Source organism: Mastigoproctus giganteus, chromosome 8, assembly GCF_048544385.1.
Source record: "Mastigoproctus giganteus isolate SK-2022 chromosome 8, ASM4854438v1, whole genome shotgun sequence".
In the NCBI taxonomy this organism is placed as follows: Eukaryota; Metazoa; Arthropoda; class Arachnida; order Uropygi; family Thelyphonidae; genus Mastigoproctus; species Mastigoproctus giganteus.
This window is the reverse complement of record NC_143582.1, coordinates 189434452-189461885: the sequence shown is the minus strand read 5'-3', so window position 1 is coordinate 189461885 and position 27434 is coordinate 189434452. Positions and strand designations below refer to the sequence as shown.

At 34.1% G+C, this 27434-nt stretch overlaps 1 protein-coding gene across 1 annotated transcript in view; it reads right to left on the bottom strand.

Annotated features, from left to right (window-relative positions):
• Positions 1 to 4040: 4040 nt before the first annotated feature.
• The window catches only part of LOC150082095 (uncharacterized), a 47887-nt gene continuing 24493 nt past the window's right edge, over positions 4041 to 27434 (bottom strand). Inside the window, exon 3 of the mRNA XM_090379101.1 lies at positions 4041 to 5207. Within this exon, the coding sequence (XP_090235227.1) occupies positions 4431 to 5207 (777 nt within the window). The 3' untranslated portion in view covers positions 4041 to 4430. The remainder of the gene's footprint in view (positions 5208 to 27434) is intronic.

Sequence of the window (27434 nt, the reverse complement as noted above, 5' to 3'; positions counted from 1 at the left end):
TACCATTTTGGCATAAAAAAAACTTGGTGAATAACCATTACTGGTCTGAAAATGACTTACAAAATTTTCTTTACGAATCCCTATCATATCAGATATGAGAAGTTTGACTGTATGAGAAGTATTCCTAATTCTAGATTACCTCTATTCATTTTAATATACTAGTTGAACAGAAATCCCTTTTAGGATGAAACCTTATGCTAAAATAGCAGCTCTGGGGCTGGGCACTTCTTAATTCACTTAGGTATCTAATACAACTTATATATTAAGGTAACAACATTGTAATGTCACTTTACTACATTAAACAGCCTTATTCAATTATAACAATAAATCTATCTGGCAAAGGAAATATTCTCATTGGTTCTTGTTTAAAAATCAGAAACCTGAATCAAGTGGGGCTATGTCAGATACCACACATATAGAGATACAAAGAATTGCTTTACTATCTATCAAAGGCAGTATACACCAAAATAAAGTACACCCAAATATGTAGCTGCATTTCAAGATCACTGAGTGTGAAATCATTCAGTGATATGCTCAATGTCACATTGTTATTTGAAGATTCAATGTTCTTTCATCATTCCACTCAGATAGGTAAACAGCTGAAGAGTGAGAAAGAAATCTGAACTCCAAAAAATGATTTTTCAGGCAAAAATGACATTGCACTACCTAAGAGTCCAGGGAAGTTTGGCTGAACCTGCCACCTATGAAATGCTAAGTTAAGAAGAAGCATCTAAGATGCTGAACAAATATTTCCTAATCTTCAATATGGACTTGGACTGTCTTGAACACAGCAGTCAACATATGATATATTAAAAATGATGGTTCATTATTAAAAATGATGGTGTGTGTAAAGCTGCTGTAATAATTATTAATAAGAATTTTTTTTTAGTATACTTTATTTTGGTATATACTGTATATATGTGTGACTGGGAATAACATTTTGTGTGTGTATTCTTGCTGGCAACTGCTATTTATCTATTTTGTGACAATGGTTGGGGGGGGGGGGGAGGGAGAACTTAGCATAGAATGCATAATATCAAAGGCAAAATATTTTTGTCTGTTTAAAAGTTAAGTCAGTACACGAAAGAGAAGAGATTATCAAACTGCAATAATAAACTTAAAATCAGAAATTTAATAGTGGATTCCGGTTATTTGGGCCACCGGTTAATCGGGGCAGCCGTTTATTTGGGGCAAATCTTAAAAAACAGAACCCAATCGAGAAAATAGTCAGGATTTACTTCGCTTAATTGGGACAAAATGCCGTTTAATCGGGGCAGAAGACCGCAGCACTGAAGATTACCCTACGATTGTCCCCAACTGCACCACGTAGTTCGGTCGAATTTCTGGAGGTCACAACCATAAAACAATTAGCAGTCACCTGTTTATTGGGCTTTTGTATTAGTGAAATCTATCATAAACGGATAGTAAACTCTATCTTATTAAATTTGGGATAATACCGACAGCTGGAATTCTGTGGGTTATTATGGTGAAATGTGTTTACACTTCTATGGAATCTTCAATCATATAAAAAAAATAATTATCAGGCTCTTCTCTTCATTCCTATTTTTATAGCTATATAATTTGTTACTCCGTTCTCACTTGGCGCGTATCGTATTACTTGCAATTTGTGTGTGTGCGGTGTTCTTTGTTATTGATTGCTTATCTTTTTACTGTTTTAATTATTAACCCCCACCCACAAATGACATTGAACAGAAATGTCAACTGGTTTATTTAGTATGTACATATTACAGTACGTATTAATTACTGTATTCCGATTATCACGTATATTCTCCCGAATTTCACATATCATTTAATTTTTTAATTGGTAAGGTAATAAAGGGTAAATTTTTATTTAATATATCTTTACCTTCATAGCCTATGGATAATATTCCTCCTATTTTCGCTAATTACAATCGCTGTTTAATAGAATTAAAATTCAATTCACAAACGTGATCACAATGACCGGCGCTTATTACACATCGTATAGTGAACGGTACTTTACAATGGTGACGTCATCGTAACGTGATGTGATTGAACAGTGAACCAATTGTAGGGGGGGGGAGTACATTGTATTTTTAACTATTTACGTGAAACTTCGGATAATTGAGGCAGCCGCTTAATCGGGCCAAAATGCACTAGTCCCGATTTGTCCCAAATAACCGGAATCGACTGTATTAGATGATAGTGACAGCAAAACAGGTTCTTTATTCCCACTTCTTTCTGAATACAATACCATGATAAGCATTTGCTATTTGCTTTAGCTGAGCAAATGTTTCTTATTTAAGAATAATAATGCATGTCCTAATTTGCATAGATGCAAAATGGATTTGTAATCTGCAACTTGTTTTGAGCATTTAAGTAATTACAAAATAAAGTAGTCAAACATTACTTTTAAAAATTATGTATTTTCTTTCTCCATCTGCCACTATTTGACTAATAATACGTTAGTACTTCAGTGATTTTGATTCATTACTTATAAAGGTATTTCCACTTTAAACTGTTCAAGATGTTTGACAGCTCTCATAAATGGCATTATGATTTAAAGTGGAAACAATATGACAATACAATCCATTTCTATATCCTACGAAAAAATGGATGCAAAGTTCCCATTTTTTTCAAGTACACCTATTAACATTTTCTAAATTGCTCGCCAGTCACGAAGTTTTATCATTAACATATACACATCAATATGAAAGGTTTGAGAATTCTGGGATAAAAAGAAATTTTTATTTTATTTTTTAATGTGTACAGTGTGTCAAGCATGTTAACTATGCCTACATAAAATATTAAATGTGCCTGGTGAACTAGTAATTATATTTAATTAAAGTTGACAAATTTACAGCTAAAACTTTAAGCTTTGCTTTAATATTTATATTTAAAAAAATTATAGCTTTTTTTATAGTCCTTTCATCTGGTCTTTGCAAATTAATATTTGACAAGCTTCTGGATGTCACCATGTTATTTCTGTTTGAGCCATTTTTGACATGTTTTTCATTCTGCATTAAATCCTTTTAAAAAACATTTTACATTCCAACTCCTTTTTGTATTCAAGCACACAGCACTGATTCTCTCGCTCTGTCTCTTTCAGCAGCTATTATCTTAAGCACAAGCTGAAAAAATAAAGATCATGTTATGATACAATGATTTTTTATTACTAAATATGTGATAAAATTAAAATATATAATTCCAAAAATGCACACATGAGAAAGAGGAAATAATGGAAGTATATGGTAAAATGATTTGTGCACTTCAAAGGACAAAAACTGCAATGAATGTGCTTTACAGCACTATATAATGCAAAACAATTTTGATACATATGGAAATAAAGATAGAAAAATGAGAAACTCCCAAAAGAATTGATTTGCACAAGTTTGCAACTAAACAACATTGATAACTATTATACATGGGAGAAAAAGTGATACTGTTCAAAGAAGTCGCACTTTATGTTTAATTATTGGGGAAAATATTAAAAGAAATGCATTCTTTATAGGGGGGGGGAAACTTGCTTAAAAAATGAAGGGAAAGTATTTCAGTATCATAGAAGATTGTAATACGGGCATGCAGGTTATTCTTTAAAGAAAAATTTCAGAAAATAGACTAACTGAAAACTTATTCATACCAAATGTAATATCACCTCAATAAAATATGGATGACAATTATCAAATACAAAAAAGAACATTTAATAAATCTTACATGTCCTACAAACTAAATGGAAAATGTCCTTTGGCTGCATAAAAACATTTTATGGAAAGGCAGGTTACAAGTATCTTCTAATAACAAAAGGACTAAATGCAAATTAAGCTGATAACAATTCAAATTCACGATTTTGTGTTACTTTATTGATTTAATGATTTAAAATAATAATGTACTAACAAATTCCAAAACTTAAAATGGCCAAGAAAGGAACTAAATGAGTTCAGAAGAAGCACAAAACACAAAAAATTATACATAAAACTTTAGAGGATCAATCACACATACACGCACACACATGTAAAGGGGAAAAAAAAAAAAAAAAAACTAACATGCACAATGGTCTACAGACAAAAACATGCACAATGGTCTACAGACACAACTGAGACCATATTACACCTTACGCAAACTAAGAAAATCCAGTTTAAGACAGCAAAATGCAAGAAGCTTGGACATTCTACAGCAATTATGCAATAGCAAAAGTTTTAGCAGTAATAGAGACAGAACTGTTCAATATGTGAGTTATATATTCTGAGGCAAAGATGGAATAAAGGTTAGCAAACTGAGTGGGAAACTCCCAACATAATAAAATGATCAGTAAACTGGGGAATGCATTCACCAACCCTAATACAGAGTCTTTCTGTCCTTTTAAGAGGCATGTTAATAATAACTGCCTTGTTTTATGCCAGATTAACCTGGGGAGGGAAGGGAAAAAAATACAGGGTATATATACTGCTACATTAAACTTCCAGCAAGGCAACCATAACAACATTATCACCACGAATGAAAAGCTGGCTGACATGACGCTTGCACATGTTAGGTCCCTTCTTTTTCTTCTTCTTTTTCTTTTTCTCTTCTGCTGCTACTGCTGCTCCATCTCCAGCACCAATTTCAGTTGCTTCTCCTGGAGTATCTGTAGTTTCCATAGCACCTTCTTTACCATTAACAGCAGTGCTCTGTTCGGTCAGCTCCTCCTGTTCTGATGCACTCTGTTCTGATTTATCTGCTGGTGCTGCTGTTTCTTGTGTGCTTGACACTTGTTCAGAATATTCCTGATCCTCCCATTTGCCATATAAATCCTCTTTGGATGGATAATTATAATCACTTTCTTTTTCTGCAGTGGATGAGTCGCATATCTCCTCTGCCTCTTTTGAACCATCTCCCTCACCTTCTTGGGCAGAAGGTATCTTTTCTGCATCGGTGGTATCGCTTTCTGCCACTTCCATTTCTGAAGTCTCCTCTGTTTTTATTTCTTCAGCAGCTTCTTCAGCTACTTCCCCTTGCTGTTCTACATCAGTTTGCTCAACACCTTCAGTTTCAGCTTTTGCTTTAGCACCCATTTCAGGAATTAAATCTTCTTCCCCTGGCTGTAATTCACGCAAAAATGGTGTTTTTGTCTTTTTGGGCTTCATATATACTTCATCAACATCAGACATTGCTAGATTCCAATGCTTGTCAAAAGCTAAAATATATCCAGTACAGATACCTCGTACTTCTTTATAATTTCGAGTCCACACCTATAATAAAAAGTTGAAATGTTCAAAATTAATACATGCATTCTATAGGCATTGTGAAACAGAAAATAATTTTCATAGTTCTAAATACAAAATATTAGTGCTACCAAGGTTTAGTGTTACTACAATTTTAAAGAAGGTTACTTAGACAATTTATTTTATGTATTTATTTTTATTTTTTTTTAAAATTCTCTCCACAGTAGAGTAAAAGCTAAGTTATCTGACATTCCACAAGATGCAAGCAGCAAAATTTCAAATAGCATATAACTCATAAAATGTCAAATAAAACATTACACTCAAATTTTTGAAAAATTGAAAATTCACTCTAGCTTGAACTAAATGCTTCACATTTTATTACATTTATTTGCAGTGGCACAATACCAAAGCAACTCATGGGATATGTTCCTTCACCGATACACAAGTCCCCAATTTACAACTGGGTTGTGTTTTTCAGTAATTCATAAGATTTTGTTCAGAACATATTTTCTAATAGAAACAAATATTAGAAATGTTGGTTAGGTTCCCATACTGTCCCACAAAAGCTATTTTTACACACAATATAATTAAATAAATTAATAAATACAGTTAAACTGCTTTATATATAACCTACCTTTTTATATGCTGACTTAAATTACTGGAATTGATATAAATATTAAGAACACCTATTAAGAAGTACAGGGAATGTACTCTTGCAAGGATTATCAACTAAAACCATGGAGAAAGTTGATTGGGAAAAATAAAAAAATAAAACTTTGTGTTATCACAATCTTCAGATGCTGATTACAACATGCAAGTGAGAAGAGTAAAATTAAATATCAGATAGATATGCACATATCCTGAAAAAGGCCTCTGAGGTTGGGAAAATTCATATTTTAGCATTAAATCAGCTCACACACCAACCATAAGAATAAGTATTTACTGTAACTAACCATAAGAATAAGTATTTACTGTAACTAAAAGATTTACATATTAAAATAAAATAAAATAACTATTTACAAAAACTGCTATTATATTAAATTAAATTATATACATGTAAAAACATTAAAACTGTGATAAAATCCTTAAGATAAAATACACTAAAATAAACCGGATTAAAAGCGATAAAAACAATAAGTCTCTGGAGCTTTCGGAAGCATCGGCTTCCTTCCTCAGCAGTAACAAAACTTCTTGCGGCACGTCCATATATAACAGGCTCATGGTACCTATACACGTGGTGCAGTCGGCGCATGGTCTGAACTGGAAGCGGAAATAGCTCGGGAACGTGTTAAGCAGAACCTTTCATCCGTACTTAGGATGATAGTTTCAAACAGAGGATGCATACGCATACCTCTGTCCCTACTCATAATAGTGTGGTCGGATGAACAGATTCGTAGGCTCTCGAGCCATTTACGGTTCCAGAACCCATGCGCTCGATCCACGATAACCGCATCCTCTGGGGAAATTTGATGCTGCTTCTCCCAAAAATGTTCGGCCACAGCAGACTTATTGTAATCAACGTTTTTTATAGCATTTGCATGCTCCCCCAGACGATCCTTGAGCCGTCGTTTTGTCTCGCCCACATAACATTCCCCACAATCCGGGCATTTTATCCTGTACACTACTCCACTACTCAGGTCCTTTGCTATTGGGTCTTTTACCTGAGACAACACTGTGTGCAACCTCCGCCCGGGAAGCTGCACACAGTGTGTTTTATAACCCCGCAAAACTCTAGCGAGATGCTCAGTAACGCCCGGATAGTAAGGAATGTATGCGGTAGCCACAGGAACAAACGGTTCCTGACGGTTAGACTCTATTCCTTTACTAAATCTGTCTATGATCCTCTGGGGGTATCCGCATTTTCTAAGGTCTGCTGTGACTCGTCTAATTTCACATTCTTTGTCCTCAGAGGTGGTGCAGTGTGACCCTGCTCTATCTAGTAGAGCTTTCACTACACTATTCTTATGCTGCCCAGCTTGTGCTGAACTATAATGGGTGTACTGGCCTCTGCACATAGGTTTTTTTAAACACAGAAGTTTTGAGCCTAGGGCCTACCCTAGGAGAGCTGCTTCTCCCATTTTTGGGAGAAGCAGCATCAAATTTCCCCAGAGGATGCGGTTATCGTGGATCGAGCGCATGGGTTCTGGAACCGTAAATGGCTCGAGAGCCTACGAATCTGTTCATCCGACCACAATATTATGAATAGGGACAGAGGTATGCGTATGCATCCTCTGTTTGAAACTATCATCCTAAGTACGGATGAAAGGTTCTGCTTAACACGTTCCCGAGCTATTTCCGCTTCCAGTTCAGACCATGCGCCGACTGCACCACGTGTATAGGTACCGTGAGCCTGTTATATATGGACGTGCCGCAAGAAGTTTTGTTACTGCTGAGGAAGGAAGCCGATGCTTCCGAAAGCTCCAGAGACTTTTATTGTTTTTATCGCTTTTAATCCGGTTTATTTTAGTGTATTTTATCTTAAGGATTTTATCACAGTTTTAATGTTTTTACATGTATATAATTTAATTTAATATAATAGCAGTTTTTGTAAATAGTTATTTTATTTTATTTTAATATGTAAATCTTTTAGTTACAGTAAATACTTATTCTTATGGTTGGCGTGTGAGCTGATTTAATGCTAAAATATAGATATGCACATTCGGGAGGGCTTAACCCTGACTGGTCAAAATAAATATTATGTTAGTGAGTTTCCACACAGTGACATTTTGGATAGATAACCATGTGTTAAGAATATTCAAATCTACAATTTTTCAATAGCAAGTGCCTCCATAATACATAGCTTAAAATCACCAGAAGGTTTAAAATTTGATCAAAGTGTACAGCCAGTTCAATTTTACCAATGCTATGGTAGAACCTATAATTACAGGTTCCAGTCAAGCATATTGGAACAGTGAAACAGTTCTATCTGATACAGTGAAACCTGTGTCTTAATGGGCAACTAGACATTTAATCAAATAATTATGTCAGGGGTTTGCAAAGCTGAGTCATGATACCTAGGGAATCACAAGCAATTTAGGGAGCAGGGAGTTTTTTTTTTTTTTAACAAAAATTGCCTTAAGCATAGTAATTAACCTCAGACTATTGAGTATGACCTGAGACTAAGCATACAAATCAGTTTTCTATCTGCTTACTTTAGTTAGCAGAAGCACAAGGTTTCCATGAACAGTCAACGGTATTTTATTCTTTCAATTATTATTCCATGCTGTAGAAAAAAATATTCTGAAATAAACCTTTTTTACACTCAGATATCTATTTAAAAAATTTATCCATTAAAATCTGTTATATCAAAAAGATAAAGTTCTGTAACTTGCCCTGAAGCATATTTATTGTAATCAAAAGTAAATAGCATATTTATTTCTTGTCCACCTGTAACCCAAATGAAATCATTAGTTTTATTCATTTCATGAGGGGAAGTTACACAAATTCATTTATCATTTCAGGAGGCCTCAGTATTGTAAATTTTCAGAAACCATGTACTAAATTCTTAAGACACTGGATGTTTTAAGTGCAAAATTTTAATGACTTCCAAGTGATTATAAACTACATATAATGGAGGCACACACTAGCTATCAAAAAATTCAAAGCTGAAGGTTCAAATATGCTTAATGCACTATTACCCATTAAAATTTCCAATGTGATTAACCTAATTAATGCACAATTTATTTTAATCAATCAAGGTTAAGCCCTACCTCAACACACATGCTTCTTCCAATATTTAATGTTATTCTTTTCTCAAGCATGTAACAATCAGAACTTGAAGGCAGTGACAGCACCAAAAAGCCTGTTGCCATTTTGTTGTCACAGTAACTCTGTTTTCTGATTTTTTTTGTTTTTGCAATGAACTTTACAATTCCATTATTTTGCCTTGCAATCCTTGTGAGAGGTGCTCTTCTTAATAGGTATTCTTAATTTTTATTTACTTATATCCTTTTCATTCATTCATATCCACAGATATGGAGGCAAGTTAGAGAAGCTTAGCTGTATTTATTAATTAGTGTTAATTTCAGATAAGTATTGTTCACTAACTTAATCCTGACAAAGCTTTCATTACTCAAAAGTACAGTAGCATTTAAGCACCTGACCACCAAGAGCTTTATTTGATGACATATTTTTTTACTTTATGATTATGATTTTACGTCAGAGTGAACTAAGTATAGAAGCTGCCATTATATTTCATAGTATCATCCCATAACTACTCAGAATTTTACATTTGTAATGAAAAATAGAAGAAAATAACACTGTTGCAATGATTAGTGAGTAAACAAAACAGTGAATATATAGTACCTCTCCCCATGAATACTGATACACAAAGAGGCAAAAGACATGGCAGGAGACAGGACTGCACTCCAAACACTTTGAAGTGACAATAATTATTTACAACATGGAAATAAGGTCATAGGAATTGTATGTTACTACAGTGGATTCCGGTTATTTGGGCCACCACTTAATCGGGGCAGCTGTTTTCTGTTTTTTAAGATTTGGGGCAAATCTTAAAAAACAGAAACCAATCGAGAAAATACCCAGGGTTTACTTCGCTTAATTGAGACAGCATGCTGTTTAATCGGGGCAGGTGACCGCAGCACTGGAGATTACCCTACGATTGTCTCCAACAGTACCACGTGGTTCAGTCGAACCGGAGGTCACAACCATAAAACAATTAGCAGTCACCTGTTTATTGGGCTTTTCTGTTAGTGAAATCTATCATAAACAGACAGTAAACTTGCTCTTACTGAATTTGCGATAACACCGACAGCTGGAATTCTGTTGGTTATTATGGTGAAATGTGTTTACATTTCCATGAAATCTTCAATCATATAAAAAAATTAATTTTCAGATCTTCTCTTCATTCCTATTTTTAAAGCTTTGTAACTCGTTACTCTGTTCTCAATTGCACGTATAGTGTTTCTTGCAATTTGTGTGTGCCATGTTCTTTGTTATTGATTGCTTATCTTTTTATTGTTTTAAATTTTAACCCCCACCCACAAATGTCAGTGAAACAGAAATGTGAAGTAGTTCATATGTACATATTACAGTACGTATTAATTATTCCGATTATCACGTATATTCTTCCGATTTAAGTATCATTTAATTTTTTAATTGGTAGGGTAATAAAGGATAAATTTGTGCTTAATATATCTTTACTTTTATAGCCTGTGGATAATATTCCTCCCATTTTCTCTAATTAGAATTGCTGTTTAATAGAATTAAAATTCAATTCACAAACGTGATCACAATGACTAGCGCTTACTACACATTGTATAGTGAACTAATTGTTAAGGGGGGGGGGGGGGTACACTGTATTTTTAACTATTTACGTGAAACTTCGGATAATTGGGGCAGCCGCTTAATCGGGCCAAATTGCACTAGTCCCGATGTGTCCCAAATAACCGGAATGGACTGTATTTCAAAACAAGATATGCAATTCATCGATAATCAGCAAAAGAATTCATAACCTAGGCATGTTTAGTATTATCTGTATGCCAAAAACAGAAAAATTTAAATACTTGTTAGGATTACATCAATATAAACTTTAATAATCCAAGTATGGTATTCACTTTTGTTCTGCATCATCAATTAATTTTAATTGAAGTATGGCTATAAGAATTTTTTTTATGGATCTATATTTATGCACAAAGCATGCTGTATGGTCATTTCTGTGTTGTTTTCTATAGACCTCTGATTCCAACTGCTGATCATCATAAGTAAACAGTCAGATTTTTTTTTTTTTTTTTTTTTGAATAACAAGCCCACTCTTATCTAATACAGCATTGGGATAAAAAATAAAACTATAAAGTACAGTAACACCATTTTCAACTTCCTGCCTTTTATGCTCACCCCCCCAAAGCATATAAAATATGCCATTTAGCTTTCTTTTGCCATAAAAAGCATACTCTTGGATTTTTTTCCCACAAAAACTATTAAAGGTAAAATGAAGCACTAAACCTGCCAGATGGTTAAATGAAGTATTATGATGACATGCCTCTGTACACTAAATAGCTTGAAACAATTCTTAAACAATCAAGCAACTGTACTAGAGGAGATGATCATCAAATAAAGCACATTTAGTAGTCTGCTTGAAGATTAGCGTACTGTATAAGAAAACACATGCACCCAATATCCTCCCTCCTCCCCATCAGAGGCACCTCCGTAGCCAGGTGGGCAGGAGCAGCAGTGTGTAGCACATGCTTCTTGATTAGACCAGGGTTCGAGCCCGTGACCACCAAAATATGGAGGATGTGGAAAGGTCAGGGAATGACTACTGCAATCCCCAGAGCAATATGGCCTTAATTGCTAATGCTCCTAAAAACCAGACAACAACAAACAAACCTCCCCATCAGAGAGCTGAGCTTTTACTGGACGTATATTTTTATTATGATAATGTGCACTGATCACAGCAAACCTAATTAGCATTATCAGTGTAAGCATTCAGGTTAGATATTAAAAATCAGAATTTAAAACTAAATTACAAGTTTTAAATAAAGCAATTTTCAATGAAGTATTTATAAAATACTAAACATAATATCACATAAAAATAGCACACATATAGATACAGTTAAATGCACATTCACATGATATTAAAACAGAAATCAGAAAAATTGTGAAGTTATAACTAAAAAATAATAATAATAATTAAGGATAAAACAAGAAGCCTAGGTAGCGTAATGGGGGGGGACAATTTTTTTCTTTAAATTATATGAAATAACTTAAAAAGTATAAAAATAAGAGAAACTGAAATAGATGATTTTTGTCAACAGTATTTTCTTTGATTTCTATTTCTAGCAGAAGTGCACTGAACTGTAAACCAATAACATCATGAAATAAGTGGCACCTCAAACTATAAAACAGATTTCAATTATTAGTTTTAATGCCAGTGATAACATCTTTTCAAATTTTAAAATTGTTAAAATTTATTTACAAAAAGAAAAAATTTCCATGTATAAAGAACTATACTAGGTAATTTAATATTTAATTCCATAAACAAACTAATTTTTTAAAAAGATAATTAAAATGTTTAAGAGAGGCTCAGAAATTTTATAAAAAAAATTTCTATGATAAATTAACATCATTTAATAATCAGCAACAAATTGAAAGTAGGATCATACCAAAATATAAAATTAAAATGAAATGGTCAACCTACCATAAAACTTTTCAGCTTAGCAAATTAAGTGTTTTATTTAGTTAGCCCACTACTAATCGTTGATCACATGGGAGTTATTTTAACTCCACTCCTTTTTATTTATTTATTTATTTTTTAATCTTTCTCTCTCACTTTCACATGCGAAAGCCACTGTTCACTTTAGAAGTGGATATGGTTCTTTCCAGGGGAAACTTTTTGCCACAGTATCTCAATTAAAATGAGTTCTTCATTGAACAGATAACACAGGAATAGTACATAGGAATAGGCCTCAAGTTGGTAATATCTTGTATATGATTTAAAATATGATTGCCACAAAGTAAACTGAGCATGCAAGAAACCTCGCTGAAAGATTGTTTTTATGATGAACACTGTAATCTTCAATAAAATAATAATAATAAAAAAGTATAACGAAATCATTGAAACAATGTTCCAAAAACTGTTGATTTTGAACCACAAAGGAAAAAGAAAGAAATATTTCTAATAAACCAATTTCTCACACACACACACACACCTTAATCTGAAATTTTAATACTCAATCAAAATTCTCCATTATGGTAATTACATGTGTTACATACTACATAATAAAGGAACATTTACTATAGTCATACTGAAGTATGACTTTAGACTTGTTGCTTAAATAAAATCATGACGATACCAGAAATGGTATTAAATTTAATGCACAATTATCAAGTAAATACTGTGAAACAAAATGCAGCAATAACAAACTAGCACATGAGAACCTGTGCAACTTAAACCAAAAGCAAATATGATAGACAGGATCCGATTCAATTCATGTACACCAACTACCTGTATCTATGGCCCAGAGCTATATACAGAAGCTTTACATAATGTGAATACCATGTTTTTAGTATATTATTCCAATGCCAAATTACAGCTAACTAGAAGAAATCCTGCTACTCATTCAATGAGTGGCAATACACCATCCTTGTGGAGGAAACATCTAGGAACATCCCAGAAGCATTTCCCTTTCCACCTAAAAAACTACAGGAGGGAAAAAAGAGCATTAAAATTATATACTGTTGTTCAAAGCTTAACTCTGCTAACAAAAGAAAAGGCTCAAGTTATAAAAGCTTTCCACACCTGATGAAACAGATTTTAAACAATTAGTTTACAAAGCTAATTTTTGAAATATTAATTCTGATTTTATTTTATGTTAGGTATATTATTATAACTGCAATAAAAATTAAGCTTTTTTGCTGATAAGTAAAGCTTAATTTTATTTTTTCCTTCCCCCGTTCAGTTAATAATAGTAACAATTTGAAACAAGTAATTTGGTGTTGTCTAGCTATATTAAAATATTGGTATTACTTGAGAATCTTTTACTCAACAAATCTCAATTCAGTGAAGTTGATAATTATAAAAATTATATAAAACAAACTGCTTATCTTCAAGGCTACTTATAGAATCTTGAAGGTAAGCAGTGGCTATACTAAAATAATAATCAATACATAATTTATGATAAAATGGGTCATTCTCCAAAGTTATGGTTTCCCAGAACTATTTCCTTTGGTCTGTAACAATCAGAACAAATAATAAGTAGTTCCTGTAACATGACATTTTTTTTTTAATATCAATCTGCTAATTTGAGGATTGCGACTAGTGCCTTTCAGTTCAAGTTATGCTAATTACATGCCATTTGAATCACTGGCATAATAAGTGGGGCTAAAAATAGCATAATAAATCTGAATGCAAGATCACATAACATAAAAACAGGACATAATGCCTTCACTTATAGGTTCCACTGATTTATGAAATTAACCATGAATTTAAAATAAGGTGGATTGCAGTATGCTGTAAACAAAGGTAGTACTTTAATTAGGCACAAGTAATCGATGGCATAAAATGAAGCATGAAATTTGTTACATAAATTTAAGTTATGTTATACTGTGCTAAAGATTGTGCAAGTGTGTGTGTGTGTGTTAATTGTATTCATATGATATTATTTGGAGACATACGATAATTCTAAAAAGGGACTATCTCACATAGGGATAATAAATAAATTTCTGTTTATACTCCGACACGACAACCAAGTCAGTAGAGTTTACAATAAATTGTCAATACAAATATTTATCGTATTTAGTAGTCACGGGCTTGAACCCCGCTCCACTCAAGGAACGCGTGCTATGCACTCTCGCTCCTGACCACTGGGCTACGTCAGGCTACCGAGAGCAACCTTCTACAGATCTATTCCAGTTAGCCGACTGAGATGTATAGCTTTTATAAGTGTTCACAAAAATGCCTCAGATTCCTCTATCTCTAAAAATTAAAAAAATTATAGTCTGTGTGTGTGTCAGTAGCCCCTCTATAGCACTGCAACAAACTGTAGAGCAAAAATTTAAATGCCTCTCCACATTCTGTATGAAGAAAAATATCTGTTCTAATAGAAATCCTCAATGAAAGCAATTAAGAGCAAAGTTTCTTGAATAATTACAGTGACAAATATTTGATGCTATATCTGAATAGATATTTTTTACTAATATAAACATTAGAGTAATAAATTTAGATATGGTTCATTACAGAAAGGCAATGATGTAAATTGCAACACAGTTCTAATGAACTTTGCTTATTTTATACCAAATAACTAAAACTGCAATGACCTGGTTATGTGTGTATTATATTTTAACCTGTCACTAAAGGTGAAGTTTTGATGTAACTATGCCAATGTAGGTTTGGTCCCCACTCTGCATCAACTTTTGGGATTCAGATAATTGAATCCCAAAAATCAGTTGCCAAAATATACTTCTACACTCCTTTCCCTTTCATGGGATAAAATTAGCATCAGAATCCCTCCAAAAAACACCAGATTAAAACATGCCTTTTTCTCCTTGCAAAACAGAATAAAATGTCTTGACAGATTCTTTCCCTTACCCAATGATTCATTTAGTACACAAATATGACATTCATTTCTTCTGTTTTCACAGAATAAGGAATACCACTCTAAAATTACTACTGATATTCTCTCTGGTGGAATGCCTGTCTAACGGGTACTCAAGTGTAAGTCTGCACACTGTCCTCTTGTAATATTTTTCAATTATGCTTGTGTGTATTGTATTATTTTATTACTGTTGTAACTAGCTGGGATGTATTAATTGAGTGTTTGATTTTTTGTATATTTTAATATCACCTGTATTGTAAATATTTAACTCCACTTAAGTCCCTCTAGCCATGTGCTGTACAATGTGGACCTTCTCTGCCAATTTAACCCCCTCTCTCTCACATTTACACTATTAATGCAAAATTTTGATCTTGATTTCATTTTTGACAAATTATCTCACTCTGACTATAAAGTCAAATAAGAAAAAAAAAATATTAAAAAACACTTAAGTATAGCTTTTCAGTTTTTACAAACACTTCCAAATTACTTAGAATAAATTGTTCCACATGGCCTACATAATGTCCAGAAACTCACAGAAGGGTCAGAAGTTAAAAATAATTAGTTGGTATATGCTAAATGTAACACAGAAGTAGTTTCTGTCAAGGCTACAATTAAGGATAAGAAAAATTTTTAGCATTAGCAGAGGCATATGATGCAAGAAAGCAAGCATACACAGTATCAGCAAAAAAAAAAAAAAAAACACTTGTCATTTCACCCATCCATTCGCTCCAAAAAGTTTTTCAACAATCAACCACCTGCTGGCTAATGGAAAATTTCTGCACATCTATTCTATAACTGTCTTTCCTGAATTTGAGCCCTCTCAGGTGCATAATGTGAGCAAGAGGAAGAATCACATCAGCATTGAGCTTGCTCAAACCATTCAAGGCCTTATACACCTCAATCAGATCACACTGCAAAATTTTAAATTGTGAAAAGAAACTAAAGAGAAGGACATGACAGTCTTTGCATCCTTCACTTCTTGAGCATAAAAAGGAATTGAAAAGTCTGATATTTTATAACTGTGAATATGAGGTGCTACCCAAATGTTCCTGAAATTTGAATATTGTGCGAGAACTACATCTAGTACGGACTTGTGACACTAGGTAAACTGCATGCATTCTTTGTGAATCACGTGGAGTTGGGCTGGATAGTCATTGAATATTTATCCAAGTTCTTTGGCAGTGTGTTTCATGTAGTTTGCAATTGTTGCTATGGCTGATGTGAAAGAGCAACGTGCTTGCATTAAGTTTTGTTTCCTTCTTAACGATACAGCAGCAGAAACAAGCTTTTGGTGACAATGCTTCAGACACAGACCTACTACTGGTTTAAATGTTTTAAAAATGGTTGAATATCAACTGATGACGACGATCACTCTGGGCGTCCATCATCGAGCACCACCTGGAAAATGTTGCAAAAGTTCAGGCGCCGATCCGTGAAGACCGCAGGCAGACCATCCACGACATTTGTGGCATTGTAGGACTATTGTAAGGTGCATGTTGGTGGATTTTGTCAGACAAGTTGAACACGAGAAAGATTGCTGCCAAGTTTGTGGCACGGTTACTGAGTGAAGACCAAAAGCAGCAGCACTGCACGGAAGTTAGCAGAGATCATCAAGAACATGCCAGGAGTGACCAAAACTTCCTTCCTATGGTTGTAGAGTTGGGTATATGGATATAACCCAGAAACCAAGCAACAATCATCCCAGTGGAAGAGCCCATCTTTGCCCAGACTGAAGAAAGTGAGGAGCAATGTGAAGTCCATCCTATCTGTTTTTTGGACATTGAGAGGATTATCCATAAGGAATTCGTCCCCCCTAGCCAGACCGTCAATGCAAAGTTCTATTGCCACGTCCTGAGGCGATTAAGGGAAACAGTCAGGAGGAAACGTCCAGAAGTGGGGCACAAAGAACTAGATCCTTTATCGTGACAACACGCTGGCCCACACATCTCTCGCTGTGGCGCAGTTTTTGGCATCCAACTCCATATCCACCAGACTTAGTCCCCTGTGACTTCTTCCTCTTATTAAGAATGGAAATCGAGCTGAAGGGTCAAAGGACAGCGTAGAGGATATCCAAACGGAATTGCAGGCGGTGCTGAACACTGACATTTCAGGAAGCATTCAAATTACGGGACAAGTGCAGGGATCAGTGTTTACGCTCTCAAGGGAACTACTTCAAAGGTAATGAATAAGACCCAGGGCAAGTCTAATTTATTTTATAAATACATTTCAGGAACCTTTGGGTAGCACATCATATATCAGACTGAAATATGAATAAATCTGCATTTGTTGTTTGCTTCTTGAATGATCTGAAACTCTTATCTGGAGAAAGGAGCCCTTTCCCACACCATCATCATCATCTAAACTAGGTTTCTGGGGAACCTATTGGACATACCAGCCAATGTCTGGTCCTCACCTTACAGTGTTGGAGTGAACACTGGCTATCAGGGAACAATTATACAGCAACTGAACAACCAATAATGGAGTGCCAATATAGAACTAAGTCATCCAAGATGGATAAATAAAATCATAGATCAAAACCTTAACACTATAGTAGGAATAAAGTAACTGAGATTTACACTGACATTTCCATTATGTACAATAATTTGTACATAAAGTAATTGTTTTAGTTTTGCATTTTGTAAGTTCCCTTAATTTCATGTGTGCCAAAAAAAACTAAACTATACTGAATGCATCTTTCTTTGTGTTAGTGATGCCTCAAAACTGAAATGATAAATTATGCAATTAATTTTTGTTCTGGGTCACTTAAATCACATTTATAAATAACAGAAAATTTTATAATACTGCAAAGTATTACATTTCCCCGCCCGGCTACTTCATAATACCGCCCAGCTGGCTAAACTTTCTGGGGAAAACATCAAGGCCTATTAGAGTAAACAGTATACCTTACTGTTTCCTCCCCACACAGCTAAGCTATATGTGTATACATTAGTTAGAAAACATTGTAGAATCCAACAAGCACAATATCAGTGAATAGTGGGATGTAAATTCTGGCTTATGGGATTTATTTGATGTTTTATTAATTTTTGCCAAGAAAGAATCTGGACCGCAATGGGTTACATTATTCCTAGAACAGGCTGCAAAGAAAACTAATGGTAACCAATGATATTAAATCAAAATTATAAATTGACAACTCCACAGAAGTGCTGAGCTTATAAGATTTATGAAAGAGAAATTTATTAAATACAGAGCTATTTCTATTAAACTGAATGACTAGTTAGTAAATAAAGTAGGTTCTGCACTCATCCACTAACAATCTTCTAATAATAACATTTCGAACTCAACTTTGGAGTTGGGTATCAAATATAGAAAAGAGAAGTAAAGAAATTCCATTAAATTAACAATTTAGGAATTGTTTGTTGAAGAAAGGGCATTTTACAAGAACATAAACACAGACAAATAAATGAGACTAAAAAGAAGACAAAAACTACATGGATAAGCATATATGAATTTATTTAAGGACTAAAGTTATTACATAGAAAGTAATAATTGAGAGGGGGGGGGGGGGACTGCCATTCTTCCTTGTGAGGTAGCTTCCAAAACAGTCATTGTCCCATCACAAAGTATTACTTTTTTTTGTAGCAACTTTAATCTCCAAATAAATTGATACACATTTATAAATATAGTCTTGCATTCTCTTCTTACTTAGTTCTCATGTCTGTATAACTTATGATGCTTATAGTAAAATCAAAATTTACTAAATGCACTATGCAAAAATTAGTGAACTAGTCACTATCATCTAAAAAACAATGATATGAATTTTCAAATAAGCAATAAGTTTATTCTAATTTATCGCTTTTTTTTTTTTTTTAAACAAAATGATAATAAATTGCAATCTAAAATTGTATGCTGGTACTTCCAAATTTACTTGCCGGTAAGTTGACATTTTAACGGTAAAAAAAAAAAAACTGCACTGACAACAGTATAAACCAGGATGTCCAACCCATGCATGACCTGCATATGGCAGCCATTCCAATATGAAGGAATACGTGCAGGGCAGCGCTCTGCACGTTATGCATCCCAAAAATTTTATACTAACATGTCACAAATTATAGTTTCACAGTGACTTTTGAAAACATTCATTTTTAGTAATATTAAATTTTTCTGTATGCTTTATGATAAATTATCTACCTCAGTATTTAAAATTATTATAACCATGTAATAAGAATGTTAATAATTTCTTATAATTGCCGCATTTGTGTTTAATTATTAAATGCAAAAAAATTAAACTGTAAATATAAAGCAGTTCGCTTTACGCTGATTCACTATAATGCTGTTCTTATATTATAACCCATATCTGTCTATAACGTCAAAAATTGCTATAATGCTCTTTTACCAGTGTACAGATTGCATTTTTGGCATATTTAACGAAATCATTTCATTTGATGGAGTCAATAGCTTGAAAATGAATAGCAAAACAGCATTAAAACATTTCCCACACTGACTTCAGAAATTTTCTCGCACGCTAATTTAATTGCAGTACAGTGACTTGTTACGTAGTTCCGAGATCAACATTTAAAAAAATTATCAAGTATATTGCTTGTAATATTTGCGTTATATGCATTTAGCCGAAGTCTAGTCATCACTCAGTACAGTATTAGACATCGTGCATAATGGACAGTTTATGTATCATAATTAATGCAACCAAAGCAGTTACATTTTCGAAGAGTTAATAATGGCAGATAAGAATGAAAAAGCAAGAATGTCTGGAAGCAGTACGAAGACTACAAATGTAAGAAAAAGACTGAATTTGAAAATTAAATTAATCATTTTGAAGTGAAGTGAATCTATTCCGGTCACCGACAAGCGGATGTGTGCCATAATTTAGGACTGACAGGTTTAACTGTAAGAATAATTATAAAAAATAAAGAATTAATTTTAGCAGTGGGAAAGACAGCTGTTCCACTTCAAGCAACTAGAGTAAGGCCAGCTATTAGGATTGAAATAGAGAGACTAATTTTATTGAAGATAATATCCAACGCAGAATTCAGTTAAGTTAAATATTATAAAAAAAAAAGAGAGAGAGAGAGAGATTAACCTATATGATGATCTGAAGAAAGCTCACCTAAAAAAAAAATGCGGAACCATTTAAAACTAGTAAGGGCTGGTTGAATAGATTTAAAATCCTGAGAGAAGCTGCAAGTGCAGATCAAGGAGCCGAAACTTTCAAAAAAGAATGTTAAAATTATTGAAGAGGGGTATTGTGTTATACTTAAGTTTTTAACAAAGATGAAGCAGGACCTTTTTTTGGAAACGAATGCCTAAAAGAAGTTTCGTATTGAAAAAAGAAAAAAAAACATGCCAGGTTTCAAAGTGGCGAAGGATCGGTTGACTTTATTGTTGGGTGATAACGCTGCAGGGGATTTTAAATTAAAACCCCTTTTAGTTTACCAGGAAGAGGGACCAAAGTACAACCCAAAATCGACACATTTTTCATGATTAAATTCATCAATTAATTAAATTCATGATTGTAATTAAGTTTAATTTTGATATGTGAGTAGTACAAATATTTGAATATTAAATATTTTGACCGACATTTGTGCATCTTTTTACTACCATTTATTATTGATTAGGATATATCCTATGGCACCGACCGCAACTCACAAATACATATGTTACCTTATGGGAATCGGGCACTCGCTTAGGGTGGATTCACTTAGCGCTCTGTTTTTCCGGAACAAATTATCAACGTTAAGCGGGGGTCACCTATAAATTCTATTTCAAAAAGTGCATAAGGAACTATTCTTGCAGCCTGCAAGAACCCATATGGCTCGTAACTATTTTTGGCCCTTAGTCAAAAAAAAAAAAAAAAAAAGGTTGAATTCCTTTGGTGTATAAACCCAGCCAAAATAATTGCACAACCTTGGGGGGTTGCTGAATCCTATCTATGCATTACTTTTAGTAACTTGATACAATCCTTGCACATTATTAGTCTAACTCACGACACCCGGAGGAAAACTGCCTCCTGTGTTTTGCAGAAACATTTCTCAAGGTACACTTTCTATTGCTGATTGCAAAAACATCCTGCAGCTATATTATAAAACTGTCTTTTTCTAGCACATTGCTAGTTTCTGATAAATTTTTGGCACCTACTCCAATATTAACTCTGAATATAAATTCCAGGTTGTCAGTCTTTGTAAAATCAATTCTGCATCAACCTGAAGCTACTTTCTTTCATCCACAACCTCTTCTGACAAATCCACCATTAAATCTCTTAAGAGTTTTCAATGAGTAATGGAAAAATGGAAATATGGGTTGATTTAATAACTTCTGATAAATGGCTCAAATGAAGAAACAAAATTAACTGTTAGGAAAAACAGAGTTTTAACACTGTAAGAGGATCATTAAGACCTTTCCTTATCTCTATACATTTAACAACTGTAAGGGCTTGAACTGATGTAAATGCTTCTTTAAATCACAATATATCACCAACTCTTTCAGCTACTGATGAGTTTTGATGACAGAGTTGCACAAAAAATGCGAATTAGCATCTACCTGCAAAATAGGATCCCCCCCACAAGTTTCACTCTACCAAAGTAATCTTAATACAAAATTTGGTAGCATTAATAAACTGATAGTAATCGTTTTAAACAATATTTCACATAGATATAGACTAAAACAACACACTGGAATGATGACATGTGGATAATTCATGGCTGAAGTTTCTTAAAAAGATAAGCAACTATAATCTACAACTGAAGAACAAAACTACTGTAATTCACATTAATTTCTTCTACTATATTATTCATTTCAACTACAGTACAAACTTACAAATATTACCAGAACACATCCAAATTTACTTTATCACAAGCAGGGAACAACACAGTATTAAGATCCACATTAATATTATAGAACATCAGGAATGTTAAATCTCAGACAATGTTAAATCTCAGACAGAAGACAATGTTAGAGGGTTGTATTCATGCTTAGAATTATTAGTTATTTCAATAAGTAGACCTATAATGTCTAACCTATTACTTCTGATATACTGAAATAACTTTATATACTGTTAACTGTTATTATTAAATAACATTTCTGGTTAAAAAAAAAAAAAAAAAACAGTATTCAAAAAACTAATACAAAAGTACATTAATTTAGAGGATATACTGAATTCTTTTCAAGCTAGGAAATTTATATTAATTCTAGCTATAACAATAGCATATTTGAAGTAAAAAAAAAAAAAAAAGGGGGGGGGGGTAAAACTTATAAATACGAATATCTATTTGAATCACAAAATCATAAATTTTAGTATTCCTTCATACGATATTCACTTTCGATCTCTATAATTTTAACAGGAAAAAAGTTCAGCCATAAAAAATTCTTCACAGCACCCTGTATTGCAAAATACAACTACTATAGTAACAACATGAAGTTTCAATGTGCTTTTTTGGCCATTCATTACCCCAATTTTTGGCTCAAGCTGCTTGGGAAAAAAAATTGGGGGGGGAGACTAGTTTCGAATGATGTTTTTGATCTTATAACAATATACTCTCAGAATTAAGAATAAAAATTAAAGTTTCTCATTTTAAACTATTTTGTGCATTTTTATAATAGTAATCAGATGAGTGCAAAGCAATGCACATATGAAACAACTTAGGTGTGAATAGCAAAGTTTAACAACTAAACTTCTAAGGTAGGAGGTATTTAATTTGAGTAAAACAAGGAAGAGCTATCCCTTCTTGTAGGTGAGACAAGAACCATGGGAGACAAATATAAAACCTAGGGGAATAACAGACGACTAGGCCTCACAAAATTCACCTATAGGCAGTGGGTTATCAAACACTGGAGTAAATAAATTGCCTCCCAATGTGGTAGAAGCAGTGAGTTTGGCTAAGTTTAATGCAGAATTGGATGATTACCTTATAGCAGGGGTGGCCAACGAGTCGGTCGCGGATTTAATTTCGGTCGACCACGACAAATTTTAAACATACAGTCATGCCTCGATTTGCACCTTGTGCAATGAAATTTTTGAGATGGTAGATCGCAGCACATTTTGAAGGAAAAAAGTAGATCGCATCACAAATTAAGTTGGACACTCCTGCCTTATAAGAATGGGAATAGTATGAATATCCAGTTGTTTTAATTATTATTCTTATTTTTTTGGCGATGCAGAAAAGGTTCTCTTCCTTGCATTGTTTTCTCTTACTAATACTTTCTTCAAATAAAAAAAAAAAAACCCCTTATCTTGTGAATTAAAAAGAACCCTATACCACTGTTGCTATCATTTTTTGTGTACTACAGGGTTTATCCTTTACACCAATCCACTTTCTATCTATCTTAAAATAGCTTAACATATGAAAGCAAGATTCTCTAGAAAATTAACATTGAATTAAAGTAATCTAATTCAATTAAATTAATTGAATTTAAATACTGTCAGAACTAAGCTTTAAAAAGATTCACAGATACGTTTTAAAATATATCACTGTGTCATTCAGCAGAATAAGAGAACAATTCAATATGTTTCGCACTTCGTCAGTTCTGAAAAAGAGCATGCCAAATCACTTTGTCAATTTCAGCAAAAGAAATGATTCCACTAGGAATGGAATGATCTCACAGGAGAAAAATACATACCCAACCATAAACGAAACAGCAATTACTGATGACACTTTCAAAATAACATGGAAAAAAATATAAATAATTTAAAATGACCCAGTTTCTGTTATTGGAAGATTAAACTAAAAATATTACTGACTCCTTACTTCCATCCCAACTTTAGGATTTATTCAAACAGAAAAGAAGGTTATGAAGCATTTTAAATTAAATGTAACACTTAATCCAGTCTGAGTACTTTACATTTCGAATTTATTATTCATATAATAATATATTCATTATGTGCATTCATAAAATTCCTGATGTGGAATTATAAACAATTCATGTTCTAGCAAAAATTCTCTTGCCTACAGAGAACTGGCAGTTCTCCATTTAAGAACCTTTGGGCAATGGCATAGCTATATTAAATTACAGTTATTGTAGCTGTTTCAATAACTATCAATGACAAATTATTAGAAATGAATTTTTCCACAACACTAATTTCTTTAACTTATAGTCTGTTTCCACCTCAAGCATGTTTAACTTGTTGTGAAATTAAATTTCATTTGCACTGATGTCAACATTTGTGACACCAACTTAAATAACCTTGTTTCAATCAGTTTTTATTAATGCAAAATAACTAGAACATCAAAAGATGAGACAGTTGATACTGACTACCACCTCATTCTTCTCTTATGAGTTTCTGAATTAATTGGCCCAAAATTTTAATTGAAAACAAAATCAATACAGGCAGGCTTACCTGATAACCTTGGAAAACCTGGTAGCAACGGGGTGAATCCTCTCAAAGGCTGCCATTCTTTCAGCAATGTCCTTGAATGCTTCTGCCATTTCCTTTGTTGTAAAATGCTTTAGTGATTCTATCACCATTACAGTTCTCCTACGCAACCATCTTACTCTATTTTATGATAAATTTACTAAATAAACGAGGAAATTTACAGCATCTTCAGCATTGCACTCAAGGTCTCCAGTTTATGAGCAAGACCAACCTGGGGACACATTCTTCCAAACCTCCATTCATGCTGGCATGTTCTCATTACAGGCTGTTAACCTTTCCAAAATCCCTTCAAGGTTATGCTACCCATCTGTAGCTCAGATAGCTTGAACATATGTCCTGCATATAGATAGTATGCCTTGAAGATTTTTGTTATAATCCCCCCCTCCTCACTGGTTGCACCACTGATGTTGTATTTGGTGGAATACCAACTTTGATGTTGGGATGCAATTCATTCAGCTGTTGAGAATGACCAAGGAGAACTGTGAGGATCAGTATGGTTTTGAAGGGGATTTCTTTGGCCTATCAATTTGTCCAACTAACTGATGAGATAGTAGTAGCATGTGATGCAAGAAAGCAAGTGTATGAGCTTAAGCAGCTTCAGCCAAAAAAAAAAAAAAAAAAAAACCACACCATTCCCTCCAAATGCCTGTCCAGTTTCTCACTAAATTTATTTAACCTATAAACTTCCGAAATAACAGATGGAAGTTGTTCCAGCAATTAACCACCCAAATTTCCACACATCTATTCTACATCTGTCTTTTCTTAATTTTAATTTATGCCCCATTAGGTTCGTAATCTGAACAGGTGGAAGGATCCTATCAGAATTCAGCGTGCTCAACCCATTCAAGGCCTTATACACCTCAATCAGATCACCACACAGGTGCCTAGTCTCCAGCCACTGCAATTTGCAGAACTTAAGCCTCTCTTGATAAGAGGATCCCTTCATTCCCCTCACCAATCTTGTTGCCCTTCTCTGTACATGCTCAAGCAAATCTGCATCCTTCCTAAAATGAGGCCTCCAGACCTGAACGCAGTACTCAAGGCGTGGCCTCACCATTGCCTTATACAGAGGGACAATCACCTCCTTTTCCCTGCTAGCAAAATTCCTATATATCATTGACAAAACCCTATGACCTGCACTGGCAACCTGTCTGCATTGCTCAGAAAACTTCATAACTGACTGCAAAATTACTCCCAGGTCTTTTTCATTTTCTACCACCTTAAGTGTAGTACCACACAGTTGGTACGTTTCTCTGGGGTTATTTCTACCCATATGCAGTACTTTGCATTTGTCAAGGTTAAACTTCAGTTGCCACTTCTTAGCCCGTCTGCCCAAATTTTCTAGATCCTGTTGCAGTAGCGCACAGCCATTACTGTCATTAACAACCCTGCCAACCTTTGTATCACTGCAAACTTCGACACTTAAGCTTGATATACCTTCATCAATATCATTGATAAATATACAAAACAACAGTGGACCCAACACCAAACCCTGTGGGACTCCACTAATAACATTAGTCCACGAAGAGCAGTACCCATTGATTACCACCCTGTCTTCTCCCACTCAACCATCCTTTTATCCATTGTAGCAACTTACCCTTAATACCATTCGGCTCCAATTTGTACAAGTCTTCCATGTGCAACAGTGTCAAAAGCTTTCCTGAAATCCAAATATGATATCAAAGTTATTTTTTGCATCCAGTTCCTTTGTAACCACATCATAATATCTTATCAAATTTGTCAGACAAGACTTTCCCTTAACAAACCCATACTGTGTCTGAATTATTGCTGCAGTCTTGTCTAGATGATCCTGCAATGCATCTTTAACTATTGACTCCATTATTTTACCTGGAACAGAAGTTAAACTAACTGGTATGTAATTACTCGTGTTACCCTTTGATCCCGCTTTGTGAATTGGGGATACATTTGCACATCTCCAGTCTGTGGGAACCTCCCCTGAGTCCAAATGATGCTCTCATAATTATGGCTAAGGGTTTGCTTAGTTGCTTTGCCACCTCCTTTAATATAACTGGATAGATCCCATCCACCCCAGGTGCCTTTCTTATGTTTAACTTCAACAATTTCTCCTCCACTTTGTTCTCAGTTATTACAAAATCTTTAAGCACCCTGCTACAATTTGATAACCTTCTGTCATTTTCAAACCTTAATAACTCCTCATGTGTGAATTTAGATGCAAAATACTCATTCAGTTTGTTTGCTATCTGAGCAGGATCATCAACAATCGAACCATCGGTATCCAACAGTCGAACCATCGGTATCAAGTGGACCAATCAGATTCATCCCCTTCCTTTTAGAGTTTATATAAGTAAAGAAATCCTTGCTGTTTCTCTTAGCATCTTTTGCCAAAGATTTCTCGTAATCTGCCTTCGCCTGCCTAACTTCCTTTGTGACCTGATTACAGACTAGGTTATATCTGCCATAGGCTTCTGAGTCGCTTGATAATTTATATGCATCCCATGCATTTTTCTTCTCTGTCACGAGTCTCATTAGTTCATTTGATACCCATTTAGGCCTAAACCTTGAACAATATTTCTTAATAGGTATGAAACTTTTAGTAGCTTCCACGATTAATTCCTTGAATGCTTCCCACTTAGAATTTACTGTTGGTAACATCGTCAGTTGATCCCACTGTACAGAATTTAAAAACTGTTTGAGATCACTGTACTCACCTTTACGGAAGCAAAAACCCTTTCCTTTACCCCTGATGGTAATTATATCTTTAATTAAATCCCACATCAGTACACTGTGATCACTGCCACCTAGTGGTTCCTTTATCTGCAAATTCTTAATACACGAATGATCACTGCTGATAACCAGATCAAGAATATTACCCTC